General features: G+C 34.7%; 1 protein-coding gene and 1 long non-coding RNA gene across 2 annotated transcripts; one reads left to right on the top strand and one right to left on the bottom strand.

Moving 5' to 3' along the window:
• Positions 1-436: 436 nt before the first annotated feature.
• Positions 437-18,010, bottom strand: LOC130798969 (uncharacterized). Its single transcript, XM_057662059.1, has 13 exons — positions 17,822-18,010; positions 17,655-17,742; positions 15,603-15,783; positions 15,429-15,519; positions 10,159-10,191; positions 9,950-10,045; positions 9,324-9,445; positions 9,189-9,237; positions 9,013-9,102; positions 8,871-8,924; positions 6,666-6,731; positions 896-993; positions 437-795 (listed from the first exon to the last, which is right to left on the bottom strand). Exons 1-13 carry the CDS (start codon positions 17,897-17,899, stop codon positions 732-734), a joined length of 1,110 nt encoding a protein of 369 aa, XP_057518042.1. The 5' UTR covers positions 17,900-18,010; the 3' UTR covers positions 437-731.
• On the top strand, positions 3,785-6,117 carry LOC130798970 (uncharacterized). The gene is made up of 3 exons (XR_009039159.1): positions 3,785-3,896; positions 4,306-4,394; positions 6,010-6,117. It is a non-coding gene; the product is annotated as an uncharacterized LOC130798970 (long non-coding RNA).
• Positions 18,011-21,724: the final 3,714 nt, after the last annotated feature.

Raw genomic sequence — 21,724 nt, 5'->3', positions numbered from 1 at the left:
ACGAAACTACTATTAGGGATGTGTTCTTTTCAAACTTGATTCCAGTTCAATAAGCTGACTGAAGTTTAATTCAATTTAGTTCAGTCCAATCCTAGAGAACACACTTTTAAGTAAACGGAAAAAGAAAAATAAGAGTGTTACGCCCTCGTCAAGGCCTAAACAGTGCCAATCATAGTGTAAAAATAAGGTCGCATCTCCTCGCGTCAACCGCATTGTAAAGGTTTTCAAAAACAATGAACCGATATATCCCACATTGTAAAGGTGTAAAACAATCGCATTATGGGCCGTATCAAGGGATATCTTACAGTTTCGACCGATATTTAGGCATTACGATAACCACATCACTCCTGTTACTGTACCATCATTACGTTACCACGATCGCAACCATTACCACATTTTTACATTATGGTGTCGGCATAATGGGATCATGGCTTGATTTGCTCTAAATTTATATATATAAGGTCTTTTTAGAGAAAAAAAACTCTCCGTCTGTTCATTATGTCAGGATACACTGACCATGAAGGATGCAAAACAAGATAAACCATAGAAATTAGATGAGCAATAGAAACCATCAAGAGAAGTAATTTGTTGCAACCAAAAGAGGAGAGATTCCCAGTATAAAGGAATAGTAATCAAATGTTTTACCACATTGGAAATAGGTTTCCTAATCTACTTAGTGTGCACCTACAGATTCTGAAATAGCCTTACAGCTCCAGTGACAGGTACAGGCCCTAACGTTGCAAGGCGTCATTACAAATCTTCTTGAAGTTGGAAGACTCTTCGACTAAGAAATCACTGTTTGAAAAAAAGAACATAAATGTAAAAATGTAGGCAATGTGAATAATTAGGTCAGAGTAAACCAAAAAAGGAAAACAAGGGCTCTAAAGAAGATTACAAGATCCGAGAAGCCATTTCTGATAGTTCCCATCTGGGACTCCAAGGATAGTTTGACATAGGAGGTGACTTGACTGGGATCCCTTGTGTGTTGAAATGCTGCAGTAGCAAGTGATTCAAATATTATATATACATATAAAACTACCTCTATGCCAGTGGCAAGTAAAGTTTTATATTTTTTTCAGTCAACCATTTCAAAATATCAATTTAAATGTGCATTTGAACATGTAGTCATAACATGAGAAAGCTCTTTCGTAAAACAGCTACGTGTATGCGTAGGACGAATCTCCAATATTTCAATGTACTTCATATATTGAAGTAAAAGCAATATTATCTTATATGTTGTCCTCTAGTGTGGTCCCCCTCTAAGCTAAGCTTGAGACACTAGTCGCAACACAACAACATGCCATTACCCTAATACAATTAAATTGCTATGACTTTTAAAAGTTAAGAAGAAATTAAGAAAATAAATTTGAAGAACAGAAATAGAAAAGGTAATAGAATAGCTGATTTTCGACTATCAGTAACTCCCTGTTAATTTTATTATACATTTTTTATATTCAACTCCTATCTCCTTTTGTTCAAGAAGAAATTGTAAGCTACTATGATCGATGTTTACCATTAATTTATGTCCCAACAAATAATGACTCCATTTGATAAATGCAAATACGATTGTCATCAATTGCTTCTCGTAAATGGGCTTCAAGCTGGCTCGAGGTCCAAGATTATACTAAAAAACGCCATTGGATGCTTATCTTGAACCAAAAAAGCCCCTATTCACTACTTGAAGCGTCAGTTTCCACCACCAACTTCTTCTCAAAGTCAAGCAATGCTAAAACGGGGGCTTAGTCATGGCTACCTTCAAAACTTCAAATGTTGCAGCTTCTGTATTCCAATTGAACGCATCTTTTTCAATTGATTGGTGAGTGGCCTAGTAATCGATCCATATTCTTTCACAAACTTACCGTAATACCCTGTCAAACCAAGGACTCCCCTTAACTCTTTGAGATTAGCAGCTATTTTCTCCAAATTCATGGACAACCCTGCTCCTGAGATAATATGACCTAGATAGGCCACTAGCGGTACTCCAATGCCAGACTTTGATTTATTCACAAACAATATATTTCTTCCAGTATACCCAAAACAGTGTGTGAATGTTGCACATGTTCCTCTACTGTTCAGCTAAAATTGTCACAAAGAAGACTAAGACAAAGCGTCTCAAGAACGGCCGAAATACCTCATCCATTAGAGATTGGAAGGTAGCTGGCGCATTCATAGTGTCCCTCGTGAGTACGAAATGCGGTTTTCTCCACGTCATCTAACTTCATTCTTATTTGATGATATCCCGACTTCAAATCCAACTTTGATATATGTTTGCCCAATGAAGCTCATCAAGTGTATTTATCCAAAACGATCACCTTGTACCATGTCACGTACCATCTTTTCAATTTCATTTTTTTTGGATTTGTGGATAGCGGTATGGCCTAACACTAAACGGATTTGCTCCCTCTTTGAGTACAATTGCATGATCTTACTCACGAGTCACGACATGGAGACAATCCTTAGGGGTCTCAAAGATGGATTGATGTAACTGTACTACCTCCGTTAAAGCTACTGCATACTGGAACCTCCCATTACTTTTCCTGCTTCACACCTACACACGTCAACTCTATTAGTACACCTTGTTTTCTTTCATTAATACTCTCTCCATGGCTTTTAGGGTAATTTGAGTTCCCTAGTGAAGGATCCCCTCTAAGTTCCACTACTCCCTGTTCCCATGAAAAAGCATATGTTGGATCTTCTAGTTAGTTGCTATTTCTCCTAACTTCTCTAGTCATTGCAACCCCAATATTAAATCAGTGTTCCCTAATTCTAGGATTAGGAAGTCCCCCTTAATCTGAATCCCCTGTAGGGTCAGTCATACATTATTGCACTCTCCTTTTCCCCATACCTTCTCCCTGTTACCCTAAGTGACCCCAAGTTTTCACTGATCAAAAATTGGTATATTTAGGCGGTCTACTGTGGTTAAGGATATAAAATTATTCATGGCTCTAGATTCAATCATCACAATTACTTCTTGTTCCCCAATTTCACCCTTCATTTTCATGGTTTTTGGATTAGTCAATCCCACTACTGAGCATATAGAAAATTTATGCCATGGTGTTTTCGTCCCCATCTTCCTTTGCTATCCCTTTATCCTTCTCTAGTTCTCCTTCCTCATCATTTCTTATAAGCATCACGCTAAGTTCTCTTCGATTCTTACGGATGTGGTTATAAAACCATTTGTCATCACTGGTGAAACAAAGACCTTTGGCTCGTTTATCCATCATCTCCTGGTTGGTAAAGTTAAGCTTAGGACAGTTTCTGGGTAGCAATTGTTTTTGTTATTTGATAAGTTTGAAGGGTTTTAGAGGTGGGTTCGATGGGAAAGGTTTCTGGAATTTGGGTAGTAAGTTTCTTGGTTTGTCGGGTTTGAAGGAGATGGTAGGTTCTTTTGTGGGTGGAAAAAAGAGTGGGTCATAAAAGATGAGGAGTTTCTTTTGTTATTAAATCCCTCTTTAGGTGGGTCTTTCAAATTCCTGTGGTCCACATTTAATTTTTGGTTTTTTTAAATGACCAATATTGTATTCTCTATGGTTGTTGGTCAATGAACTATGAGTTCTCTTTTCACCTCTTCTTCCATGCCATTAATGAAAGCTACAAAATACAACAATTCTAGATTTTTTTGCCAAATAGGTGGCTCTCCCGAGGAACTCCAAACAGTAATTAGCCACTGTCCTAGCTTTCCCTACAGCCAGCCATTGCTCATGCAATAAACCTTGGTTAGTCGATCGAAAGTGTCCCAACGAACAATCGACCTTCTCTAATGCTCCTATTGAAACCACACATGGGCGTCTCCTTCAAGGCCGCTTCCACCTTCTCTTCTTGATTCAGTCTATAGAATTAAAAAAAATGTTCCACGTTCATGATCCAACCATAGGGATTATTCCCATCGAACATAGGTAGGTCAAGTTTTTTGGTTTTCCAACTTCTCGTTTCAGAGTTGTTGGTATTTCAAAAGTAGTTAAGGTCGTTCTCCATCATTGGAGTGACTCTGAAATTGGGTTGAGTTTGGTTGATTTCAAAGGTTGGTGCGTTTGGAGTGGTGAGTTTCTCTCCCAGCAATTGTAAGGTTGGGGAGATATTTTCCATTTGTGAGGATAGGGTGGTGTTTTGTTGGTTTAGGGTTTCGATTTGGGAGCGAAGGGCCATGCTTTTTTGGGTAATTTTAGAACAAAATTTATCCAATTCTGAGTTTATTCGGGGTGGGAAGGTTGTGAACTTGGTTTTCTAGTTGTCCGAGCCTCTGTGACTGTGATGGGTTTGCCATCATTGATAGCTCTGATACTAGATTTTCTATGATTTTCACAGGTTAAGAAGAAATTAAGAAAATAAATTTGAAGAACAAAAATAGAAAAAGGCAATAGAACAGTTGTATCGGTAACCCCCCAAGCTTCAAGGTATTTTGTATTCAGTTTCGACGTGCTTCATTACATTATTTCTCGGCTATTTACACTACTTGCTAGATTACTTTCCACTTCATATAACTGATTCATTCCCCCCATACATTGTACTTGATCTCCTCCACCCTACATTCTGTTATGACATAAGAAATAAATTATCAAACATTCGTTTCTGCCAGCTCAGCATTGGCATTGTTTCTTCCTCCTTCTCTTGTAGGTTACCCATGGTTTGCTATGTGAATACGATATAGCGTAAACCACAAAGGTGGGTTTTGGGAGTGTGGGTCAATATGCGGAACCTAAACTTGTGGACTGTGGTAACAAAGAGGTTCTTCCAATTGACCCTTGATAGCATACTCATCTACAACTTCCCATTTAAGAAAGAAGTGAACTCTTGGTTGGCGAACGATTAAAAATAGTTAGCATTATTAGTACGATGTTAGGGTTTTTAAAGAGGCAAATCTTCTCCCCAACCAAGATTGGATCCTAAATTCTGGCCAATTTTCTTACCCAATCCAAGGTGTTTTCTATTTTAGTAGGCCCTAATACTCTCATTTCCTTCTTGACATCTTTTAAACCACCTAAGAATACACCACATCATCATAGCCTAGGGAACCCAATCAAGATGCATCACCTTCTCCACAAACATCCTTCTATATAAACTAACAACCAAAAACAATAGACATTCATTATTCATATAAATCACCTTCATCCAAAGTACGAAAGTGTTTTAAGATAAGAGCCTCAGATCCTTTCACTTTGTTACTAGAGTGTGGCCATTCTCCCATTGGTACCACAATAACGCTTCACCCTCCATGCTTACCATAACCACTTCTACTTTCTCTTCTTCAGTCAATCCATAGAAGGTAAAGTACTTTTCAGCTTCATGACCACTATGGAAAATTGGTAATCCAACTTTTTAAACCGTGGGTTAGAACTAACTTCATTTTGGTACCCTCTACTATTCAATTCATCATTTGGCGAGAAGATTCCATGTGGTAATTCAAACTCCTACTCTTTGTTCTTTCCCAAAATACCATGAACATTGGGTGAAACTTGCCTTCCACAAACATTAGTATGCATTTGATTTTCTCGGTCAAATTACCCCTTTCAAGAAGTTTTGATTGCCCCTTCATGATAATAACCAAAGCTTTACCATTGATTCATGTTTCCTAGACAATCATTCCTCCATTGATTTTTGTTTCCAAGACCAATGTTCCTCCAACGTTGAACATTTGGGGTGAATCCAATTCTTGTTCAATCTTTGTTTAAATTGTTCAGCACGTTGTTGATTAGTAGGATTTCCCATGGGATCGAAAGAAAGTGCTTTGATACCAATAGTAATGGATCAAGTTATGGATTCTAGAAAAGAGAAGAAAAGTTAAGGAAGAAAATGGAGAAGAAAGAAAAGAAACAGCACATCACATTTCAAGCATTGCTAACTCTAAGACTTATCATTCATTCATTCATTGCCTGATCTTTCCCTATATCATATCATTATATAGTTATTAAGCCTAAAAGTCTAAAACAGAATTCTCATAACAGAATAATTATTCCACTCTTGCTAGTTACTTGCTCTCCTCTAATAAATTTTTTACGCCTTCTTTTGTAGGTTGCAAACACACTTGGTCCCTCCTTAATAGTTGGTGTGAAACATACGTGCGTATTTTCTTCTTTGGTTTTCATTGGCATTATGTTGTGGAAGTAAATATAATATGGAAGAAGATTATTACAAGAAACACATCGAAGCTACTTCATACTTAATAACCAAAGAAACAATCGATTGAAGCCTCAACAACTACATCAGTCATTATCACAAAAGCTACAATCAACAATCAAAACTTATGTTTCATAGACAAAAGTAAGTCATATACACAAGAAAAAAATTGACATTATGAACTAAAATAAACCAAAACATACAATACTTCAAAGTTCCTACGACACGTTAGGTTAAGGTAAGTGGCACTAAATGGCGATAATGGTGAAACAATTTTACAATTACAAAGGATGTCATATCTTGACCTTCATATACTTGTACATATCCCCAACAATTTATATTCAACATAAAAATCATTACCACTATATTACCACGAGTACAGGGACTATAGTATTATGTAGCATTGGAAATTTCTAAAGAAAGCACATGTTTGAGGATGGAGCGTCATTGACATAAGAATGACATTAAGCTTTGCTGGTTTATGCTAAGATTGATTACTAGTCATACAGCTAGCAAACAAGATATCAAAGTAAAATTTAGCCAAAACTTACTTGTGAACTTTGAAGGATTAGCGTTGGTTTTTGCTTAGGGAATTGGAGGGGAATAAGAAAATGCACCTACAACAAAAAAAGAAAAAGCAAACATTAGATAACACAATAGTTGGCAATCAAAGCACAAGCACTCATGTAAAAAAAAGCGCGATCCTAGATCCATTCGCGGAAACAGTCGTTGTCACAGAAACTACTATAACGAAGTAATAACGCGAATCGCTGCCGACGCAGTGTGAATTTTTGGGAAAAAAAAAATCACATAAGTTGAGTTTCAAACTTATAATTGCATTTTTGTTGTTAACTACTATAGTAATGCAATAATATGCCCATAACTATCATAATTTCACTATATGAGATACTTTTAGTGGATTATAAACTAACTCATTAGTTGATTATTTTGTTTAATGATTAAAAATTATGGGTATATATAACTTAAGTCATCCGTAATAATTAAAGTTAATGGGTGATAATGAACTTTTATCCGAAAGATATTATAAGAACTTTTTCTACAATTTAGAGAGATGTTTGAAGAAAATTTCTATGACCTCTTTTTGACAAATGACGTAATAACGGACAAACGGTAAAATATCTTTGCAATTAGGGGTGTAGGTTATTTGGTGAAAAATCGAAAACCAAACTGAAACACATTGAATTAGTGATTTGGTTTAACAATGCTTTTAGTTTGGTTTGAATCTGAACTAAAAAACTTGTTTTATTCAGTTTTCGGTTCAGTGTCGATGTTGATTTCTAAAAACCGTATACACCAAAAAAGCCTGGCCCGACTTGAAAAAAATGTAAAGAGTAAATGCACAAACAAACCCTACTCTCATTCTTCACTCTTTCAATGTCGCCTTTCATTCTCTTCTTTTTGTCCTCATTCTCTCTCATTTCACGGCTAACACAAATTCTAATTTCTTCTCGTTGTAAAATGCATGCCTCCCATTGAAGGCCAAAGTAGGTTTTTTCGTTGTTTTCTTTAGTTTATATTTATACGTTTCATTTTTTTGATTTGTTTATGTTTCATTTTTTCAATTCAAATCTATGCTTCAGTTTTTCCAATTTGTTTTTATGGTCTTTCATCATCTTTCTACACTTAGTTTTACAAATAATTTCAATTAGATTCTTTCTAGGCTATGAACTTGTTTTAATTATTAGTTTCTTTGTTTACGTTTTGTGTATTGCTAACATTTTTCTATTTGGTCTAATGAGTTTGTATTTTTTTTATTTTCATTACATTTGCTTGATTTTATTTATCTGTTTATGTAAGATGTGAATTTATTGATTTTTGTATTTTTGTTTTCAACTTTTAGCTTGTGTTTATAATTTTTTGATTTTTGATTTGATGTGAACTCTATTCCTTAATTTTATGGTTTCTGCAATTTTGAAGGAAGCTTTGGAAAATCTTGAAAAACTTGAAGGTTGAAGATTTTTGTTGTTGCTGATTTGGATCATTCAATGGATTTGGATCCTTGCTTATTTTCATTTACTTAAAATGGTTGTTTCAAATTTTATGTTCTTAAAATATCTGTATTGAACTCATTCTAGGATGCTTTTCTTGAATTTGAATAGTTATTATTGCTTTGAAATGCTTTGTATAAATTTTATTGATTAGTTAGTAGCTTACCTGCTGATTTTAGCAAAATACAAGTTATTATATATTTTAATTTATAACATTAGGTTCAATTTGGATTTCCGGTGTAAAATGGACATTCGATGCAATCTTAAAAACTCGGCTTAATTTGGTTTGGTAAAATGCAATTCGTTTGGTTGAAATCGGAATTTATCAAATATGAATTGGAAATGAAATGAACAATTCAAAACCAATTTTGATTTGGTTTGATTTAGTTTTGTATTGAATCTAAACCAAATACCAAACTTTAAAATCTAGACATAACAGTGGAAATATCAATGTCACATGTTACGTAACGATCAACGCGCAACGAAATTTCATGCACCGTTATAATGGGATTTAACGCCACAACAGCTCTCAGAAAGGTTACATAACGACTGTTACATAACGTTACAAGCGAGTTTGTATTCCATGCAAGCATTATAATTTGCATTTCAAAGAGAAATCAAGCTACGATAACTGTTGAGTTCCAATGGCCGAAGTTAATCGCAAGCAGATAAATGTGCACGCATCTAAGAAATTTTTAATCGATTTTTAGCATATTGCAGAGTAATGAAATGAGGACCTAAACATACCAAAAATGTGAATACTCCATTAGCAACAAGAAATGTTGCCTTCCTGCAAAATATCTGCACACATGCACACAAACACATTACAAGTTGATGAATTTACAGGCATAATCAAAATACATTAGTGGATTCAGCTTTTAGTACATACTGGTTCGGCTTCCAAAGGTCTCCCAAAGACAGCAGGTAATGTCTCAATAAAGTGTTTTCTCACCCCAATTAGAGAAACTGCCTCCAAGATCTAATTAAGAGGAAACGAATCAGCAAATCATGAGTATTTTGTGTAATACTTGGATACAGAATACAGACTTAAAACACGAGATTAACCTGCATCTGGATAGTTTCTTCTACACCAGGAAGATACTCAGCCATGCACCTGCAAACAGAAAGGATTATTGAGAAATACTATGAGACACCAGTACATCGCCTCTGGAGAAATTCCTCATGAGTTTTCATACATACATCCCGCCTGACCAAGTAGGAAGTTTGATATCTTCAGCAGAAAATAGAGACCTCAACTCTGGAGTAGATAACAATTTCAGTTGCGGAGCAGATTGATACTTCCTACCAATTGGATATATCACCTGTAGCCAAGATATTAGCCAAGAGTGTACACTGTAGTACATTTATCACTGTTGCTACTTGCAAATACAAAGAACACAGAAAATATCAAAGATTCTAACCATGCTCAAGATAGAATGACCTACATGAAGTTGCTTATAATATATGCACATAGATCAAAGTTTCCACAGTTTTGAAGACTTCCAGGAAACAAAAGAATTAAAAGAAGTTGAAATACATACAAAAACAGCAAGTGGATTATAGAAAGGGCATTGTCTCAAGTAATTTCCCATGATTTATACATTAGAGATTAGAACTAAACCTTCATGTTCATGTATCTGTCCATATTTTGAAAATTTTCCACTTTCACTACAAATACTAGTCACTAATTCAAAGACTGATTGAATGTACTTCATCTTAGACCTTATATTAATTAGTACATGGACAATACACTTCAATGACACAGTGGTAGTAATCTCATAATAACAGAAATATACCAAGTTTTGGGAGTAAACACATTAGCATACCTGTAAATAAATTTTCTGCTGTCTCCAGGAGCAACCAGGGACCATATTGTTTATACTTGTCCCAAGCAATGGTATTGAAAACTTAACCTCCTCTGGCTATGCTAAAGTTTAAGAAATCAGAAGCAGTAGTATTATGACACAACCAGAATAATCTCCAATCTATGAAAATTTAAGGCTATATGAGAACAAGAATTCTGATATGTAAATACCTTTTCAATTCCTGACAAAAACATCTCAATCCCCTAAAACAAGAAATGATGATTAATCATCAAGTACACTGACCAGAATGGAGGATATAAAATAACCATAAACAATCAATTTACCATAATATTATCCCAGCAACTAATTCAGACTTCAGCATTAAGATAAATTAGAAAAGACTATCTATAGCATGCAGTCATGATTCGGAAAGGACATCTTATTGCCTTACCCTAACAAGTAAAGAAAGAAAGAACATATAACGAAGGAGAGGTTTGAATGCAAGATACGAAAGCTGCTAACAGGTTAATTTCCAAGGAATAGAAGTTGAGTAGCCAGCCCCCATGACACTTGAAATAAATGCACATAGACCAATCAAATGCACACTATACCAGTCAAAAAGGTCTGCCAAGTATGTTTTGGGTCAGATTGATTTGGGTCGGGCTGTTTTCGAGTCAGTTTCATGCTGGATTGGGGTCCACCCAAAAGGTAAACAGTTTTTAGTTCTTTTCCTTATCATTAAATATTCTTAAAAACACCATATACCATAAATGTAATGGACTAAAATATAAGATCAAAGATCTTAACGAGGAAATATCAACTCGAAATATAAAAAAGATGGAAAACAGACAGAATATGACTCAAAATGATAACCTAAAACTCAAAAATTTTAGATTTGGAAGAAAAATGTCAGAATATGTCAGGTCAGGCCACAGATGTGATACTCAAGTCGGGTCAAAAAATAATATTTTTGGTTATATCCCAATATAGACGTCTCAAGTTTTAACCGTGACCCAAATTGACCTGAAACCTGACCCGAAAACAGTGGGTCATAACCTGGAAATTTAAACAGTGACCCGAAAACAACCTGATCCCAAAAAATCAAAAAAATTTGGGTCAACCAAAATCCAAACCCGACCGTTCATCTTTTTTATTTGGAACCTATTACATTTACAGTCAATTTCTATAATTTTGATTTAACATTTCTTTATTATAAGGTCCTTTTTGACATAAAAATATTTTCTATGAAAACAAAAAAAAATTATTGTATGTTTTTTAAAAAATAATGATAAGAAAAAAAAATTATATAAGTCCTTAAACCATTGGGCCGACACAAACCCGGCCCAAAGTTGACCCAATCGAAAATGTCTTGACCTAATACCGTCCAACCGACAGGTGTACCCATTAATTATCTGTCACATTTTGGGGCGATTACAAGTGGGATTATATACTGACATCTGTGCACACACAACATTGGGTATGAATGAAAGTTTGACGTGAACAATAACAATTCTTAGGCACGTATCAATTATCCAAAAAATGATATTCAAGGGGTATGGATGCTATCCTTATGTTACAGATTAATATAATTTCTCCATGACTAATTACAACATTTCCTTTGTATAGGGAAATTTCAAAATGCTTGCATTATTACGATGTTAGCTTGCTTTTCTGCTGAAAATGAGACATTGTTCTTCCTTGTACATTAGCTCCTAAAGACTCCTCATTAACCACTAATGCAAAGTGAAACTTAAGGCAATACTACTAGTGTACTCCCTTTCTACTTTTTGCATATAAGGAATAATCAAAGCAAGTATTAGGTGAAATATGAAGTTATATGAATTAGGCTGCTAGGAAGATATAAATTATGTCTTCAAGCAAAATTAAAGTGTTCCAACTTCCAACTGTGTACGATCAAATACCATCAAAGCATCATTGGTACAGTAAGGGAGAGTTATCAAGTCGGACTCTATATGTCTAGGAAGTAGACTGAATAGTGTTCTCTCCAACTTGTAAACCTAAATTCAGTCAATTTTATTCTGAAATCAACCAACACCTTTTTAGATCCTTTCATTTTAAGAAATGGGTGTGGTACTAGACATATAGTACTAGTAGTAACTTTCTACTGCTCCAACTAATAGAAGAAGGAAACCAAGTTACATTGAATTGTAAGACTGGGAGGTCAAGAGATGGGGGTTAGAGGAGAGACAAGAGCCAACTCAAGGAAAAGAAGAAAACCGGGGAAAGAGTTAGGAAAACTAAAAGGCATGTAATGAATAGCCCAGAACAAAGTGGCGGCCCAAGTACAGCAGCAAGCCCACGTACTTTCCTCACTTACAAAAGAAGAAACAAGAAGAATTGAGAAGGTTGAGCTGGCAGAGAATCTTGGAGTTTGTTAAGGCCTGCATTTTTCAGTTATGCATTGGATTTCCCTTCTTATTCTGTTATGAGATCATGTATAAATAGAGGTAGGATATATCATCAGATTTCATGCTTGTATTCACTGAATTGTGTATTCACACTAAGGAGTTACTCAACCACTCGAAGAGTTTAGCGGGGCACCTTACCTTGGTTACATAATATACAAGCATTCCACCTCTACTCTCTCTTTTTTCTCTTTTCTCTTCTTCATCTCATCTCTTTTTCTGTGTTAATTCCGTTGCTATAAGTGCAGAACAGTAGTGGAGTATTACAAACCACTACCCCTAATTATTCACTCTCAAGGGCAACAGAGAAATAAAACAATCTTAGCCCGTAAGCATCTCTTCAAACTCCCTTATCTGATCTATAGCACACCCCACAATCAGCAACCAAAATCCTTACTCTAGATCTAGTTCCACCAACTACCAACTTATAATTGACCCCTTCCACCTCCATTTCCTTTTTCTCCCTAATAATTGCACCAACACTTCACAACCGCCCTTCTTGATTTCACCTTCCACTGAAACCTACTATCAACACTTAAATATAATCCCATCACCCTAAATCTCTCGTCAACAACAAAACACATTCAACCTCACAAGTAAACCAAATTATACAAACCTTAGGAACATCAGTCTACATTTTTGGCGAGAATGATAGCGCTTTTTAAATTAAGTATACCACATGCTTAAAAACCCTGTTAAACAAAGAAAAGGCAGTAAGAAGTTTAAATCTATACAAATTTAGTTCTCTTCAGATTTAATTTTCATTAGAAAATTCTAAAATTTAAAAATCAATGCATATAAAAATTTCATTTTAACAAAAACCATGTGAAGACAACATGGTTGTAAGTAGTTGGAATTAAAACAAGAAAGTTCAAAATCTAAAATTCCAGAATCAAAACTACATGAGCCCAATACATCCATATTGACAAAGAATAGTGACACTGATCCACTAATCAAAATTTCTCACCGATGCATACTAATGGTAAAGATTGTTCTGTAAATTTTCTAACTTTTCTAACTGCTGGTTCTCAATGAAAATTGTATAGGCTCGAAATCTAGAGTGGTTAAACTCATAAGGTGAAAACATATTGGGGAGAAGCCCATGATTGAGGGAAAAGGAATCAAACACCGCAAGTTAATTTTAAATGGGGGAAGGAATAAAGCGAAGCTAAGGAGTAAGATGTTGAGATGTGGTAGATGATTAATTAGCTAATATTCCAGGTTAAATAGATAGTGGGTGGTGATACAAAATATTTAGATCTTATAGATGATTGGCAATAATTATTTTGACATGGGGTCTTAGAGATGATCTAAGGCATAACACCCATATATTTTTTTTGGGGGGAAGGGGGGGGGGGAAGATTACTATACAATCATGATGCTTGATACGGGCAAACCAATGGAAGTAATGGATAGTACAATTATTGATGTCAAGAACTTCGATGATTGAAATTGTTTCTTCTAAATGAAACCTTATAAGTACGTCAAATTCCAAAAAAAAAAAAAGAAAAAAAAACCTTCAAAAGTATGATATCAGAAAATAAAAAAGCGATCAAGTAGCAATACGAACATTCACCACACCATCACCACTAGGCCCTACACAATAACAATGTAATAAAATTACCCTTTTGAGCTTTTCTAGACTTTTCCAAACATTTCTCAATTTTCTATGCCTCTTTTACTACATTGGGTGCTTTTGTAACTTTGCACTAGGATTCCAAGATTGAAAACAAAAAAGTCCAACACACCCTTATAATACTAGGTGAACTCAAATGCTACTCAGCTACTGTATATGTGCACATAATTTTCCATAATGACGTTATTGTCCAATGTCATATGTTGAATCATTTCCCTTTCAAGCTTCCCCTATTCCCCTTTGACAATGGATGATCCCATAATGGAGTCTTTGCGTTTGGGGAACAAGTTTCATTCCAAAATGATGGAATTTAACATTGATGCATGATGGCTCAGATTCATATGGTTTGCTATCGGCTATACAGACAGCACGTTCAGTACACATTATAAGTACTAGAGTAATTTAAAAAAGGAACTAAAAATAAACATAAAATACAATGAAAACATTTCAGGGTCAATGGTCCATTGATATTCGTATTTAACAGATTTGAGATCGTTGAAACAAAGACATAGATTATGGGAATCATGTATGGCATAGTGTAAAAATGCGGTAACGGTCACAATCGCGATAACGGAACGTTAATGCGGTAACAGGAGTGATGCGGTTATTGTAACGCCTAAATATCGATCGACACTATAAGATATCCCTCAATTCGGCCCTAAACGCGATTTTTTTTACACCTTTACAACGCGGGAAATATCGATCCGTTTATTTTGAAGACCACGACCGATGCGATGCGATGCGGCCTTGTTTTTACACTATGAATTGTACGGACAAAAACTTTCAAAGCCAGGGGTTCTTTTTATGAAAATAGTGGAGCCTAAGACATGAAATAGCCTCAATTAGAACGGGACATGCACTAGCTTAACCATCCTATCAAACAAGCAACCATAAGAAATGGGATTTTTTTTTCATTGTTCTATTGGTTATGTTATTCTGAGAGGGTAATGTCACAAAATTGCACTCTTCAAAACATTTTTTAGTCAATTAGGGCAAACATTAAATAACACAAGGAGTAGGCAGTTCGAAAGAAACAATTTCCTTTGTTTGCTCCAAACAAGTCTATTATGTATATTGCTGTCACATCCGTTCTAGCACCTATGTTAAACAACACTTTTCCAACTACGATCCAAATTCATTTAAAATTCAATTCTACTAAGAAAACATCACCCAAAAATCTGCTACAAAATCACTTGTATTATTTTGAAGAAAAAAAGAAAAAGAAAAAGAAAAAACAATCGTTACACAAAAAAAACCTACTGAGCAAAGGCTCGAGAAAGGGTTCCACCACAAAAGAGTATGTAGGAAAACCTTACCCTATAGACCTTTTCAGTCACACCTCGACATCTACACCGAAGCGCCAAGGCTCCCCTTAACCAATCACATATAGCAATCTTAAACAAGAAAAATATTTAACCCAAACATAAAGAAGCACTACCTCCCTAGACAAGATAGTGCTAATTTCAAACTTCACTCTCTCATCATCAACATCTCCAACACGTTTCCATTGATAAGCAGCATAAAACTCCCTGCATTTAAAGGAAACAAAATCAAAAAAAATCCCAACTCAAATTACAAATCCCATGATTTAAATTTTTGGAGCAAGATAAACCTGAGTTGAAGAATAAGATTCAATAATCTTGAAGGATCTTTGCTATTCCAATTACTTAAACTATGCATAGGTGATTTACTAGGATCACCAGACATAAGAAATGGAAGAAATTTATCATCTTCTGCCCCAAATATTACATCGGGTGCTGATAATGGACTCTCCACATTGAATATAATATCCCCTAAATCCATCAATAATAAATACAGTTGAGAAATTCAAAATACTTTCATGTTTATTTCAAAAAAAGTTCCAAAATTTAGAGCCTAAATACAATTATTAAATAAAAGTAAAAATCCCTTCGTTTCTTTTTTGTTTGTCCATTTTAACTTTTGCACGCATTTCAAAGCAAATTTTGAGCCTCAATATCTCTACGTACGCATCATACAAAATTATAAAAATTATATATTAAAAAACTTTGCATGATTACAACAAGATAAATCTTACAAAATACCACATAAATATATTTTATCTTCAATAAATTTAATTTAAGTTTCTCTCTCCTGAAGTGAAAAAACTTAAATTAGACAAATAAAAGGGAACGCCGGAAGTAAATAAAACTAATATTTAAAACCATTAATTTTCTCCACATTGAATATGGTATCCCCCAAAAATACATCAACAACAAATAGGGGCGAAACCAATTTAATATATATTTTTCCTAAATTTTGAGACAAGAAACAAGTACATTTTTTTTTAGAATTAGTAATGTAAACTTTAATTCAAAAGAAGCATAGTAAACTAATACTCCTGCTCATAAATTTCAAGTGTCCCATTTGAGATTTAGCACTATTAACCAATCAATCTTGGTTTGCATTTTATTCTTGATCTATAAGTATAATCATAGACAATGGGATCTTGTTTGATTCATCTCAATGTAAATATAATGAATATCACAATTTATAAATTATAATTATAAACAATTAGAGATATTAAGAGTCACATTAGTGCATTGGCAAGTTATAAAGGCAAATGGCACACTTGAAATAGATGTGAGGGAGTGTAAACTAATAGTAGTATTTGAAACCCTTACTTGGCTCCATAATGAATATAATAGCCCCTAAAAATCAATCAACGATTAAAATGTGGAGCAAATACAAGCTACAAGATCAAGCAATGATCTAAAGAAAATATGCAAGTATGTAATGAATAGGCATAGAAAAGCAAAAAAGATAATAACACCATATTTAAGGTGGTTCACCAATTAAAGGCTACATTCACTGTACCCAGCTACGGTTGTATTAATAATGTGTTTAAAAGAAAAAAGCAACAAGCTTCAAGGGACAATGGAGAGATTAATGGGGAGGAAAGACTTAATGTTAGAGGATAATATGCTAGAAAGGATAGCTAATATATTAGATTTTTGGCTTGCTAAAACATATGACCTAGGTGTGTGGTATTTATATATAGGAAATATCGGGCAAAAATAAGGCAAAGACATAAAAACATCAGCACAATGAACAAAACAAGGCAAAAGACTTCTGGTGGCTTGTGCTCGTTCGAGCATAAAGTTTCTAGTTGGATCTCAACTTTGTACAACGTGTCCCTTGGTCCCCAAATCCCAATGCACTATTTGGGCATCCTACACTTGTCTTAGGCTCGTTGCTAACCTTGGTGCCCAAGGTTTCTCCAACCAATGATTGCTCGATCATTTGTACATTGATTATTCCCTTCCATCCAATCCCAAACTAGCATCTGGCTCTTTTTAATCCATGCCAACAGGCAACATACTCAATTAATTACCTTAATTAAGTCCTAAATACTTGGTGAACAAAAGTCACCAATATTCCTAACAACAATAAATATGGGCAGAGCAAAAATACAAAATAATTTCGTGTCTATTATATTTTTTCAAAATTTTGGGCTAAAACAAGTAATTAAGCTACAGTAAAGTTTAAAATAAACTAATATCTGAATCCGTAATTTAGGCTAATCAATCTCTTCGGACACATTGAACATGCCCGTGCCCGTGCCCGTGCCCGTGCCCATGCCCATACCAATGACAACAAAATAGGGTTTCGGATCGGAAACAGAAGCCATAGATGATAAACTCACATTTGATAAAATCGAGGCAAAAGGGGATATGCAAACTAAATCGATCAATCCAAGGCAGGGTTTTCGAGCCAGACCACATTTGTTCAACCTGAAATCGAATAAATTATAAAAATTAGGGTTTCTGAAAAGGAAAGAAAAACTAATCTTGAAAAAAGGAGGGAAATTACCTTGATTGAGTAAGGGGAGTGAGACAGAAGGTAGTTAAGTTGAGCTGCGATGATGGGTGGAACTCCGTCGACCGCCATTGTTGTACACTAAGAGAAAACGCTTAGGTACGTATTAAAAATGTCATCAAAAGTGAAAAGACATCTTTTTTAAGGTTTTGTTTTAAAAAACCATATAGCTGGTTAGAAAACATTAATTTACTCATTAAATGTTTAATTATTTTTTTGTACAAATAAGTTTTTTGGGTATTGATATTCACTTTCTCGTTATGAAATACTTGCTATTGATGGTAACATGTTTAGTGGAAAAATGTCACTATCAGTAGCAAGTATATTGGAACAGAGTAAGTATAATTTTTGGGGTTGTACATAAAAATTAACAAACTCTCTTTATTATCAGTAATTTAATTTTCAAGAAAATCTAATCTATAAATTGGAAAATAATTAATATTTTATATAATAACCCCAACTAAAAATGATATAACCCACACTAAACATTGTTTTAACCGCAACTAAACAATGTTATACTTCCACTACATCATGTTATAATCTCAACTAAAAATGATCTAACCCACACTAAATAATGTTATACTTCCAACTACATCAACCTATGTCAAATGTTCACAATTATAAAACCAATTATATTTGGTTATATCCCCAAATAGGTAAATTTATAACCACAATTGGTCTTATTACCTTTCTCCAAACAATAGACATTGTTGTATTCTTTAACATCATTATTTTCCACCATTGAAGAAGCTTAATTAAAAAAAAATAAAATAACCACAATTGCTTTTATTACCTTCTCCCAAACAGTAGACATTGTTGTCTACTTTAACATCGTTGTTTTCCACCATTGATAAAGCTTATAAAAAAAAATAAAAATATTGTACACTTATTATTACAATCATTTTCAACAAATAAAATCTTAAATTTTCATACCTTTCAAAACATTATTGTTGTCTTGAATTTAAGATGTATTCGAATAACAATCGAATTCCTGCATTAAATCTTCTATTGTAATATGCACTAGTGGAAAAAAACGTATCTGCAGCTAATCATTTGTTGCAATTTGCTGCGGTTTTTATTATACGCAGCAATAAATAGGAAAAAGAATTAGAAAAAAAAATAGTCAACAAATATTGCGGTTTTTTTAGTTGCCCGCGGCAGATAATCTTATGGATCATCAAATGTTGCGGTTTTGTCTTTGCCCACAGCATATAACTTCATCAAATGCTGCGGTTTTGTCTTTGTCCGCAGCATATACTCTTGGAATTCCTTGTTAAACCGCAGCATATGACTTGTTTTTTTTTTCTTTCAAAATCCCGCCAACAGCATTAATAATATAGGGCAAAGCCTCGAAATTTTTTACACTTCTTGCATATTATTACTGTACGTATGGTTCTTCTTCCTAAACTTGCATACCACTGTGTTCATGAAAACCCACGTAAAATTCAACTTTCATCTTCAAAATCCCGCCAGCATTGTTCTTCGAAGACCCATCATTGTTCCTTCTTGCATACCACTGTTCTTCGTTTCCTTCAAAAACCCACCGTTGTTGTTTTTCCTTCTTCATCTTCAAAGACCCATGAAATTTCAACGTATTTTTGATTTTCCTTGTTTTAATCTATTACATTTCAACCCACCATTGTTGCTTTTCCTTCAAAAAACCCACGAAATTAGGGCTAAGCATTCTTCTTCTTCTTCTTCAAGGTATAAATTTTTCAATCTTTATTTAAGTATGTACATGAATATTTGAATGTGAATAATTTTAATCAATTAGGAATTTTAGGGTAGATTGAATGTGAATAATTTACTTATGTATGTAGTTGTATATTATTAGTTATGTTGTTTTATTCTGAAAAATCTGAAATCTTCCTTACAAAGGATTAGGCCCCCTATTTATAGAGCTATAAGACCTTCTAAAATTAGTTAATACACATGTTTACACAGCCAAACGAGAATAACGGCTAAAAATTAACACGTGACTATCATGTGCACGTTTGAAGAACAAAAATCAGAAAACAGAATGCTGATTTATTCTGGTATGATATCAGCTGACCAGGGGACCTTGGTGCTGGTCCTGTGGGTTCTCTATAGATTATTAGGCTACCCTTTGTCCTTGACTTCTTGTTCCATGTACAAAGATGTCATCCCTTGGGTTTTTTTGGTCCTTGGTGTACAAACCGGCTCTCCAAATGTCGTGCAAGTTCAGCTGGCAGAAAGCCTGTTCTTGTTTGTTCTTCTGTCTTTGTTGTTGGATTGATTGGTGCACATTGTGCTGCTGCTTCACTTTGCTGAATAGTCATACACACACTATTTGCTTACTTGCACAAGTTATTACATAGTTATGAATGTGTAAGACACCTGCATCATGTCAAACATGGATTCTTATTATTTTGATTTATGTGTATTTGATTAAAGAAAATGGCTTTTTTTTTAGTTATATATGTTTTGTCATTAAGATATGTTTTTGGTTATATAGGGTTAACTAGGCTTAATTTGGGTTAATTATATATGTTAAAAGTTGTGTATTAATTTTGTTTGGAATTAATTATTCACACTAGTTAGGATGACAAAAGATCATTCTTGGATGTATGGAAGCATTCAATCGTCAGAATTTATTGATGGCGTATTAGAATTTTGTAGTATTGCGGTTGAACATCAAGTTAGGACAGGGGAAGTTGGTTTTTATTGCTCATGTGTCACTTGTGGCAATGTATCAAAGGTAGATAGTGTTGATATCCTTAGGAAGCACATACTTCGACGTGGGTTTAGGCCTCAATATCATGTTTGGGTTTGGCATGGTGAGGAGAGAGTTTACAAAGAGAAAAGTATTGTTGAGGACGTCAATAATGTGGCTGATGTCAATGAGGATGTAGTAGATCATGTTGATGGGTATGAGACAGATGAACAGAATGTCAATGAGGATGTGGATCGTGTTGATGAGATGATGGAGAGAGTCGAGGATAAGTTAGGAAAACGTCCTCGTGTTATTGACTTGTTGACAGAGGATTCTCAAAAGCCTTTGTAACCTGGATGTACAAAGTTCACCAAACTAACAGCAGTGTTGACAATTTTCAACATTAAGTCAAAGTTCAATTGGAGTGACGCTAGTTTCACAATGTTATAAGCGTTAAGTGAGATGCTTCCTGAGGGAAATAAACTTTCAAAGTCGACATATTATGCCAAAAAGCTCATGTGTCCTTTCGGCTTAGAGTACCAGAAGAATCATGCGTGTCCGAATGATTGTGTGTTGTATCGAAATGAAAACGAGAACTTAGAAGAGTGTCCTAGGTGTGGGTTATCGCGCTACAAGCGTAAAGGGGCTCGGGATGCTAAAGGGCCCGGTATTGTATTATCTTCCAATAATACCTAGATTCAAGCGCTTGTTTTCTATAAAGAAAAATGCGTTAAATTTAAGGTGGCATGCAGATAGGGTGAAGAAAGGTCACTTGCTCACACATCCATTTGATTCTCCGGAGTGTAAGAGTATTGATAGGTTGCATAAGACTTTTGGGGATGAGGTTCGTAATTTAAGAATCAGGCTGTGTAAGGATGGAATGAACCCATTCGGCAATCTTAGTTCTCAACATAGTACTTGGCCGGTACTGTTAGTGATCTATAATTTACCATCTTGGTTGTGTATGAAGCGTAAGTACATTATGCTTTCGCTTCTTATCTCGGGTCCTAAACAACCTGGCAATGACATAGATGTATATCTTGCACCTCTCGTTGAGGATTTGAGAAATATGTGGGATGAAGGCGTTTTCGTGTTTGATGCATATGCTAATGAGGAGTTCACCTTGCGTGCAATGCTTTTATGCACCGTTAATGATTTTCCGGCATATGGCAACTTATCGGGGTATAAGAACAAAGGGAAGAAAGCATGCCCAATATGTATCG

Source organism: Amaranthus tricolor, chromosome 13, assembly GCF_026212465.1.
Source record: "Amaranthus tricolor cultivar Red isolate AtriRed21 chromosome 13, ASM2621246v1, whole genome shotgun sequence".
NCBI lineage: Eukaryota > Viridiplantae > Streptophyta > Magnoliopsida > Caryophyllales > Amaranthaceae > Amaranthus > Amaranthus tricolor.
The sequence above is the reverse complement of the archived record's forward strand: the minus strand, read 5'-3'. Positions and strand labels throughout refer to the sequence as shown.

What these genes read in the sequence shown, in the direction of transcription:
- LOC130798969 (XM_057662059.1), bottom strand. Translation starts at nt 17,899, where the DNA reads ATGGCGGTCGACGGAGTTCCACCCATCATCGCAGCTCAACTTAACTAC. An exon ending in ACTCCCCTTACTCAATCAAG is followed by an intron (nt 17,743 to 17,821) that starts GTAATTTCCCTC and finishes ATTCGATTTCAG; the next exon opens with GTTGAACAAATGTGGTCTGG. An exon ending in GACCTTTGGAAGCCGAACCA is followed by an intron (nt 8,925 to 9,012) that starts GTATGTACTAAA and finishes GCATGTGTGCAG; the next exon opens with ATATTTTGCAGGAAGGCAAC.